At 37.1% G+C, this 10,709-nt stretch overlaps 1 protein-coding gene across 1 annotated transcript; it reads left to right on the top strand.

Moving 5' to 3' along the window:
* The first annotated feature begins 2,984 nt into the window (after positions 1-2,984).
* LOC114185412 (ABC transporter B family member 1) lies at positions 2,985-9,235 on the top strand. Its single transcript, XM_028073127.2, has 10 exons — positions 2,985-3,819; positions 3,919-3,973; positions 4,070-4,245; positions 4,367-4,567; positions 4,641-4,900; positions 5,005-5,321; positions 5,417-5,640; positions 6,430-6,803; positions 6,917-7,631; positions 7,718-9,235. Exons 1-10 carry the CDS (start codon positions 3,400-3,402, stop codon positions 8,999-9,001), a joined length of 4,026 nt encoding a protein of 1,341 aa, XP_027928928.2. The 5' UTR covers positions 2,985-3,399; the 3' UTR covers positions 9,002-9,235.
* Positions 9,236-10,709: the final 1,474 nt, after the last annotated feature.

Here is a 10,709-nt window from a genome sequence, read left to right as displayed (position 1 = left end):
TAGTTTCTCTTAGAAACTTTATACCAATCCAGTTCTTTATCTTTAGAAATACATGAATTTAGTCCTTCTTATCAAATTTGTTAAATTTATTTGACATTATGTCAAATGGTGTAAACAATTCAAATATTATCATAAAATGTGCTTGAATTTTCAGATAAACTTAACAAAATTTAATTAAAAGATTAAATTCATGCATTTTTAAAGATGAATGACTAAATTGGTCAAAAAATTTGAAGAGAAACTAATTCCAAATTTCACTGAAATTTGAGGTACCAAGAACATATTTAACCTTTTTTATTTTGTAAAATACTCAACTTTTTTATTATATCTAATGCAGAAGTTACACTGACACTTAAATTTTCTCAAGTCTAGTAACCTTACATATGCATGTCACTACTGATACGTGAATAGATTTTCTTTCAAGTTTACTAAACAAATTTTATAACCCTTAACCTTAGGGAAAGAGTTAAACTCATAAACTTTTATATCTTCTCTTTCAACTTTATCGCTAAACTATCTTATAACTTTTAATTTAGTATATTTCAGATCGAATTATAACGTAAAACTTACGATTTAAGTGGAACTAATTTTCTCACTACCTTTTGAACTTTTTTCTTGTAATTCCGTTTATATTATGACGATTTTATATTTTAATCTTTGATTATAAGGTTTTTCTCGTACATTAATTAACATAACGTTTAAGTTTGTGAACTTAATTTTATGAATATTTTACTATCAAATAATAGTGTATAATTTTCAGTGTTATTGATAGTCCTATCTTATGCTTTGGTTTAGTGGGTGATGTGAAAAAAAGAATTATGAAAATATATATATTATATTAACAATATATAAACTAAAGGCTTACCTTTTTTTTCCTTATTGTTTATTATATTAAATTGTCACGATATTAAGATCAAAGTAATTTAATCTATATTTTTTAAATCAATTTAATTTTATATTTTCTGTGTAAATTGATTGCTAATTAACTTCACAAACTTACATCAATTTTAACACAAAAAATAAATTACATATATTTAAAAATGTGAGACAAAATTGAACCATTTATTAATAATTTGTACGAAATCGAATAAAATAAACAGTGAAAAAGGCAATAAAGTGTGAAATAAATGTTATTGTTTTATTTCATTCACTGGGAATGTTTATTTTCATTAAGAAATCAAAATTAAATATCTGAATTAAATAAGTCAGATTAATAAATGACAAGCTTTTGATTAGTACAACCAAAATTAATCACATAATGCATTGACTACAATTGCAGTATAGTATAGCACAGTAGTAAATAGGAACTGTTTTGAGGCAAACACAAGGAAAAATGAATTACCATTAATATTTTTGTAAAATCATCAATTTTAAATTCCTCACTCTTTTTTCTGGTTCCACCACAAACAACACTGTACGGTAAGCGTGAAAAAGAAGAAAACAGAGAAATCCAACATACCCCTTTCTATTTTTTTCCCTTTTCTTTCACAATAATACCAATATGTTCAACCATTCTTCATCACTGGTTTTTGGTTCCTTCGGTTTCACGTCAATCTTAAAAAAATAGCAAAAGAAATTCTGTTATTGTGTATATTAATATTATATTGGTCTAATTATTGCCTTGTCAAAATGTCATGTCACTAATTGCAATTGGGAAAAAAAGGAAAAAGAGTCTCAAAAGCTAAAAGGAATTTTAACAGTGTCAGAAGTTCAGACACGTTATTGTTTTTAAGCTAAAAAGAGAAGCTGACCCTGCTCTTTCTGCTGCGGCTCATCTTAATCAAACTCAGATGCTGCTTTACTTTACAGTCTCTGATGGAGTAGACGTTAATTTTGCTATTTCAAGATTCAAAATCTGAAAAATAATCATCCTAAATTCCTAATATTTTAATTAAACCCTAGTAGGAGATAGTAGTTGCCACTTAAAAAATCATTATTTGCTGTCTTTTTCACTATACAATTCAGAAAAAATGGAGGAATCCCCAGATACGTTGAGGATTGCCTGACAAATGTGGTGCAAGTACTTGGCTTTCTTCATCTTCAGTACATAAGATTCCTAAAATGTTTCATGGTTTTAATGTTACTGCAAATATTGGTGTCCACGTTTAGGTTTTCAGCCTAAGAACAAACACGTTTCTGGGTTAACCATAATGTTTTTTTTTTTAACAGGTTTTGAAACCGCAACACCCTTTTACAATTATTTATCAAGGTAGAAAGCATAAAAATAATTGGTGGTAGATCATGTGCATAAATGCTTTATTTTTGAAAAAAAAAATGGCTGTTCTTTTATGTGACGTGCTTTTTTTTTTAGGTTTTGTGGGTTGGAGTAGAGAAAAGTGGCGCACAAAGAGGAGGGGATGTGACAAAGGTGCAAAGCAGAGTCCTGGGTTGTGATTGGGACAAGTAGCTATAAATTTCTTTGTGACATTTTTTATTTGTTTTAATTTTTGTAAATTATTAACTTCAAGTTGAAGCCGAGGCTGAAGAATAAATTGGGCATCCTGCTAATTATTTTTTTGACTAACAAATGATTCCATTAAAAAAGGAACCATGTTAAAAAAAACTATTTTTACTTTTAAAATGAAAAGGGAGAAATATAAAATAACACGAAAAGGGATAAAAGTGGAATTTGACAAACATGCACTACACAACACAACAAGTCATTAAATTTGAAAAAAAGATAATAATTGAATATTGGAGTTAAACTATAATGCAGTTTAAAATCGTTAGAATTATCTGCGGCGGTTTTATTAAGTTGAAACATCAGAAAAATAGAAAAGATGATAAGATTTTAAATTTACAGATGTAATAAAAAGGTTTAAACAGTGAGGGACTTTAACGTGTGAAACCTATTCTTATTCTAAAAGTGAAAATGAAGAAAATACGTACAAGAAGAATACTATAATCCTGTTCTGTATTGCATATGATAGAGTCAAAAATTGATCTCGAAGTTTAGTGAGAACAGTGTAGATTGTCGGGTGGAAATTCAAAACTCTCTCTCTCTATCTCATCATCTCAATGAATGTCTCCAAACTTTTCTCTGTCTAGGTTCTCACCATGTGTCACTTTCGGTGTTTTTTACAGAAAAACTCCACATTAACCCACTTAACTTAACACTCACTAAACTCAACTCAAGAAGAAGATAATCTAGGAAGGAAGGAATGTGCCCACAACTCCCTGGGACGAAGAACGAGAAGAATGAAGAATAAAAAGAGTGAAATTAAGAAGCTTTAGCCAGATCAAAATAGTTCCACCAATAATAATAATAAATAATAGAGAAAGAGAGATTACGAGAGAGCAGAAGAGTTGGTTAGCAGTACTAGCATGAGTTAGGAGTGGTAGAGTGAGACAATAAAGTAGAGAGGGGAGGGTGGGAAGTGTGCATAAACAATTCTGCAAATGTCAAAAGATTCTGAGGAGATAAAAACCATAGAGCAGTGGAAATGGTCAGAAATGCAAGGCCTTGAGCTTGTTCCTGATGCTGCAACTTCACCACAGCAACAACAACAAGGCCAGGTTCCAAGGGAAATGGAGACAACTCGTGAACAACCCAACAAAGATGTTGCTGCTGCTCCTGCGGCTACCATGAACGGTGGTTCCATTAGTGGGGAGAAGGCAGAGAGTGTTCCCTCTGTTGGGTTTGGAGAGCTTTTCAGATTCGCTGATGGGTTGGATTATGTTCTCATGGGAATTGGAACGGTTGGAGCAGTTGTGCACGGTTGTTCACTGCCTCTCTTTCTTCGCTTCTTTGCGGATCTTGTCAATTCCTTTGGCTCCAATGCTAATGATGTCGACAAGATGACTCAGGAAGTGGTTAAGGTAACAATTAAACACAACAAACATCACAGACGAAACTCAGGTGCTTTTTTTGTTGTTGGAGTTTATGTGAATGAGTCGTGTTGTGTGATATTTTTGCAGTATGCATTTTACTTCCTGGTGGTGGGGGCTGCTATATGGGCATCATCCTGGGCAGGTGAGTGAGTTGAATTGAATTGCGTCTCTACGTCTCTACGCTTTGTTTCTGTTTTTCGGCTTTGAATTTTCATTGATGGGTTTGGAGCTGTCGCAGAGATTTCGTGTTGGATGTGGAGTGGGGAGCGTCAATCCACCAAGATGAGAATCAAGTATCTGGAGGCTGCGTTGAATCAGGACATTCAGTTCTTCGACACTGATGTTCGGACTTCCGATGTTGTCTTCGCCATCAACACCGATGCTGTCATGGTGCAGGATGCCATTAGTGAGAAGGTGCAGTAGCAAGTTGAAGAATTTTTTATTTATTTTTTACTTTGTTTGGCTGTGCTATTAGATTTGAACTAGTTTTTTTGTTTTTTTTTTCTTTTGTTGATAATTGGTGGTTGGTGTGCAGTTGGGGAATTTCATTCACTACATGGCTACGTTTGTTTCTGGCTTTGTGGTGGGTTTCACTGCTGTGTGGCAATTGGCTCTGGTCACTCTCGCTGTCGTTCCTATGATAGCTGTGATCGGAGGCATTCACACCACCACCTTGGCCAAGCTCTCTGGCAAGAGCCAGGAAGCTCTCTCTCAAGCTGGCAACATTGTGGAACAGGTAAGAAACTTTGTTTAATGCATTTGATTTGAATCAGCATTACATTACTTCTCTCACTGTTTTCTCATTGCAGACTGTTGCACAAATCCGAGTGGTGCTGGCCTTCGTTGGGGAGTCCAGAGCATTACAGGCCTATTCATCAGCCTTGAGGGTTGCACAGAAGCTTGGCTACAAAACTGGGTTTGCAAAGGGAATGGGGTTGGGGGCCACCTACTTTGTTGTTTTCTGCTGTTACGCGCTTCTGCTGTGGTATGGAGGCTATCTTGTCAGGCACCATGCCACCAATGGAGGACTTGCCATTGCAACCATGTTTGCTGTTATGATCGGTGGATTGTGAGTTCTTTTAGTGTGCATTTTCGTGTTATAGCCATTGAACAATTATTCATGTAAGGTTTATTTTAGTAACATGTTTAAGGATTTGATTGTTGTACACACAGGGGTTTGGGGCAATCTGCACCGAGCATGGCTGCATTTACAAAGGCCAGAGTAGCTGCTGCAAAGATTTTCCGAATAATTGATCACAAGCCGAGTATTGATAGAAATAGCGAATCTGGCATTGAACTAGAGACTGTTACTGGACTTGTGGAACTGAAAAATGTAGACTTTTCTTACCCATCTAGGCCAGAGGTTCGGATCCTCAATGATTTCTCCTTGAATGTGCCTGCTGGTAAAACCATAGCTCTGGTGGGTAGCAGCGGCTCTGGTAAGAGCACTGTTGTCTCCCTCATTGAGAGATTCTATGACCCAACTTCAGGTAAACTTTCAAAATTAGAGTTTCACTGTGCTGTGCAAAGTTTGACTGGTTTGTTTGATGTTTTAACATTGAGAAAAAAAAAAAACTGTGTGCAGGACAAGTCCTATTAGATGGGCATGACATTAAAACTTTGAAGCTTAGATGGTTGAGGCAGCAGATAGGATTAGTGAGCCAAGAGCCAGCTTTGTTTGCAACCACAATACGAGAAAATATACTGTTGGGTAGGCCTGATGCAAACCAGGTTGAGATTGAAGAAGCTGCTAGAGTTGCTAATGCGCATTCCTTCATCATTAAACTTCCCGAAGGCTATGAAACCCAGGTTAGCCATCTGTGTTTTATGAAAATGGCTTCAGGAATTGCATGTGCAGTGATGTTTGATGATGCCTCTTTTTAACTAGTCATATCATTGGATTTTTGAATATTTGGCGTGATTATAAGTTATAAAAGAAAATATAAATTGCAAAATAGAAAAAGTGGATAAAATATAAATTACAAATGTTCAGAAGTCAAAGCCAAGAAGTGCATGTTCATGCGTTGCATATGAAAAAGGCAAAGAGGGTAACATGCTTCTGTCAACGTGCATGTTCATTCTTAAATAAGGACATGACAACCGACCAACCTGGAAATGCTCAGGATATATAACAAAAAATGAAGACCATGAAAATTCTTCTCAATTAGACTCCATTAGAGTATATATAATTTATGGATAGGACTCTTAATAAACTAATTATCATTGACAGAAAGAAGGAATCATATAGTATAACTTCAAGATGATGAGGCAGAAAGAGGTAGTATATTCACAATTTTAGTCCTGGACTTTCTCATTGAGAGTAACCTTATTCCGCACCAAGGAACAAGAGTCTTAACCTCTGTTTGGATATCAAATGATGAGTGGAGTAGATACAACTAAATTGCTTGATTATTTTATGATAGATAGATAGATCCAGGTAAAGTTTTCCTTCACCTCTTCTGGAAGTGGATGAATGTGATATATCGTTTCATTTGTTTTATTTCACTCCACCTTTTCTAATCAATCTGAACATAGGCTTTGGAAATGAAAAATTGTTAGAATGAAGTCTGATGAAGTTAAAATGTATTGTGTTGGCAGGTCGGAGAAAGAGGGCTGCAACTTTCTGGAGGGCAAAAACAGAGAATAGCAATAGCAAGGGCAATGCTGAAAAACCCTGCAATTCTTCTCCTAGATGAGGCAACAAGTGCATTGGACTCAGAGTCAGAAAAACTGGTGCAAGAAGCCCTTGACCGGTTCATGATTGGCAGAACAACTCTTGTCATTGCGCATCGCCTCTCCACAATTCGCAAAGCTGATCTTGTTGCTGTTCTTCAGCAAGGAAGTGTTTCTGAAATTGGAACTCATGATGAGCTGTTCTCAAAAGGTGAAAATGGAGTCTATGCTAAGCTTATAAAGATGCAGGAGATGGCTCATGAAACTGCCATGAGTAATGCCAGAAAGAGCAGTGCAAGGTAGCTTTCACTAATATTCAGCATTGGCATTCTTTGAAAAAACTGATTATAGTTAATTTTCATAGTTTATGAAAGATTATTCATCATTTGGCCACTAAATTTTCATTTTGCAGGCCTTCAAGTGCCAGAAACTCTGTCAGCTCACCAATAATTGCTAGGAATTCTTCTTACGGTCGGTCACCATACTCGCGTAGGCTGTCTGATTTCTCTACATCTGATTTTAGTCTGTCCCTAGATGCATCACATTCAAATTACAGGCTTGAAAAGCTTGCTTTCAAGGAGCAAGCTAGTTCCTTCTGGAGACTTGCAAAAATGAACTCTCCTGAATGGCTTTATGCTTTAATTGGCTCTATAGGATCTGTTATTTGTGGATCTCTCAGTGCCTTCTTTGCTTATGTTCTCAGTGCTGTCCTCAGTGTGTACTACAATCCAGACCACAGATACATGATCAGAGAAATAGAAAAGTACTGTTACTTGTTGATTGGTCTTTCATCAACTGCACTTCTCTTCAACACACTGCAACACTTCTTCTGGGACATTGTTGGGGAAAATCTCACCAAACGTGTGAGGGAGAAAATGCTTACCGCGGTGCTAAAAAATGAAATGGCGTGGTTTGATCAGGAGGAAAATGAGAGTGCCAGGATTGCCGCAAGGCTGGCTCTTGATGCCAACAATGTCAGATCAGCCATTGGAGATCGAATTTCAGTAATTGTGCAGAACACTGCACTTATGCTAGTTGCCTGTACTGCAGGCTTTGTGTTGCAGTGGCGCCTTGCCCTTGTCCTCATAGCTGTCTTCCCTATTGTTGTCGCAGCCACTGTTTTGCAGGTTTGTGTTTTTCTACATTTCTTTCTTGACACGTTTTTTGTGATTCAATTGTTGTTTCATTTGTATTCTTTTTGTGTGCTGTACAGAAAATGTTCATGACTGGTTTCTCTGGTGACCTGGAAGCTGCTCATGCGAAGGCTACACAACTTGCAGGAGAAGCTATAGCCAATGTAAGGACTGTTGCAGCCTTCAATTCAGAAACAAAAATTGTCGGTCTTTTCAGCTCCAATCTCCAGGCTCCGCTAAAGCGTTGCTTTTGGAAGGGACAAATTTCTGGAAGTGGATATGGTGTAGCTCAGTTTGCACTTTATGCTTCCTATGCCCTTGGTCTTTGGTATGCTTCTTGGTTAGTGAAGCATGGTATCTCTGACTTCTCTAAAACAATCCGAGTTTTTATGGTCCTAATGGTTTCTGCAAACGGTGCTGCTGAAACTCTAACACTTGCTCCTGATTTCATCAAAGGAGGCCGAGCCATGAGGTCAGTGTTTGAACTCCTTGACCGTAGGACTGAAATTGAACCTGATGATCAAGATGCCACTCCTTTTCCGGATCGTCTTCGGGGTGAAGTTGAACTCAAGCATGTAGATTTCTTCTATCCAACTCGTCCTGACATGCCGGTTTTTCGCGACCTCAATCTCCGGGCAAGGGCCGGTAAAACTCTTGCCCTTGTAGGACCTAGTGGGTGTGGTAAGAGCTCGGTTATTGCACTTATACAGAGATTCTATGATCCAACATCTGGTAGAGTCATGATTGATGGCAAGGACATAAGGAAATACAATCTCAAGTCCTTAAGAAGGCACATTTCAGTGGTACCTCAGGAGCCATGCTTGTTTGCTACCACAATTTATGAGAACATTGCATATGGGCATGAGTCAGCCACTGAAGCTGAGATAATTGAAGCTGCAACTCTTGCCAATGCACACAAGTTCATATCTGGTTTGCCTGATGGATACAAAACATTTGTTGGGGAGAGAGGTGTTCAGCTATCAGGGGGACAGAAGCAAAGAATAGCGGTTGCTCGAGCTTTTGTGAGGAAAGCTGAGCTTATGCTTCTTGATGAGGCCACAAGTGCACTTGATGCTGAATCTGAGAGGTCTGTTCAGGAGGCTCTGGACCGTGCCTCTTCTGGGAAAACAACCATCATTGTTGCACACAGGTTATCAACTATAAGGAATGCCAGTCTCATTGCTGTGATTGATGATGGTAAAGTGGCTGAGCAAGGCTCCCATTCACAGTTGTTGAAAAATCACCCGGATGGGATTTATGCACGCATGATTCAGTTGCAGAGGTTCACACACACCCAAGTCATTGGAATGGCCTCAGGTTCAAGTTCTTCAACAAGACCAAAAGATGATGAAAGAGAAGGCTAGCCATTTCCAATGATATTACCAGCTACAGGATTATTAGCCATATACCCATTATAATTATTGGCATTTTTGCTTTGACCATAGTATAGTTTGTGTATCATCCCTACCCCCTTCTTTCCCTTCCAATTCAACAATGTATCTTCTTCTTGTCTTTATGAATGTTACTAAGGAAAATGACAGAGACAAATACAGGAACAAGGTTGAAATGGATGAACTACGCTCATCCTTTTTAATTCATTGAAGGCAACTTTTGCTCCAAAGAATCAACGATTCATAATTCAATCCTACAAAACTGACTATAACGGTAAATACAACAATAAATACAGCAAATACATTTCCTTGATAATTTAAGTAACTAGTTAAAAAACACTGCTATCAGGCTGCAACTGAACTTCTTTGCATTGAAGTCATGCAAATAAACAAGAGTTAGCTTTACCCTAGCAATTTTCTAGGTGCAAAATGGACTATCAACAATAAAAAAAAGTGTTTTTTGTGTTGGCAACAAATGGTCCTGTTAAAATTCTATCACTTTCCAACATTGATGGCACAGCGGTGGCGGTGGCCCGAGTGTTGTAGCACTTGAACCTCTTAGGCCATTTGAGAGACATCACAATCAGGTTCTGAACATGATGCAGCATCCCTTTCATGGAAATCCTAAATATTGATTGGCTATGATCCCAATGGTGGAATGGGAAGTGCATAGGAAGGGGACAAACATTATTGAGCTAAGATGAGATGATGGTGGCACAAACGTGCATGGCATTGAAGTAGACAGCAGGTGAGAATCGGAGAAGGATCTAAATGTGGGATGAGTTTGTGGACAAGTGAGGCACAGAAATCAAGTACAGCACAGGAAAATGACAGAAAAGAGAGTGTGCATGGTGCTCAAAAGTGCTTGCTATCCGTAATGGGGACCAAAACCTTGGTCCCTTTAATTTGTTAAAACTAAAAGGTAAGAAATTTGAATGAAGCAGCATAAGGGTTGGATTGAAAATGGCTTGGTGAAGATGACATATTCCATGGTACGTTAACAAGGCTCATGATAGTGAGTTGGGTAAGCATTTTACTTAACGACAAATTTTCAGACAACAACACATGCTGTGTGACTCATACGGTTTCATAATCATGATATTATATGTTCCATTCACCCAACAATGTAGACAACTTTTTATCACCCCAATCAAACCATTCATTATAGAATATCTACTTCCAAGATTTCCTAGATCACTAGCTACTGACATTAGGCACGTTCCAAGGCTTCTTCAGGAACATTAAGGATGTTTAAGGTCCCAACTCAGTTCAATTTTTTCTTTCACATTTTCAAAACTTGAATCAGATTACGTGTTCTGTAATGTAATGTTCAAATTTTTTCACATTATTTTCAACGTCGCGTTTTTTCTATCATTCTTCAGAAGAAGTAAAGTATCAGTTAAAAAGTAATTCATCTACTGATACATATCTTTCTACTCGCACTGTGAACCAAACCTTGTAATCTGCTTAAAAGATCCTTCCATATATTAACTGCTCAAACTCATTCACCTTGTTCGTTGATTTCAACGTGACATGTTGTTCTCCTTCAAAAGCAAAAGAACATGGCATGATGTTTTTGTGTTTTTCTAAAGTTTTTGTCTTTTTAAACAATTGGCATGTTTCTGCACGAATATTTATTAGCATTTCAATGCTAATAAAAAAAAACTCCACTTATTAGAAA

This window comes from Vigna unguiculata, chromosome 1, assembly GCF_037176805.1.
Source record: "Vigna unguiculata cultivar grain cowpea cultivar isolate G323 ecotype 2 chromosome 1, ASM3717680v1, whole genome shotgun sequence".
Lineage (NCBI taxonomy): Eukaryota > Viridiplantae > Streptophyta > Magnoliopsida > Fabales > Fabaceae > Vigna > Vigna unguiculata.
Note: the sequence above shows the minus strand (reverse complement) of the source record. Positions and strands in the feature narration are given on the sequence as shown.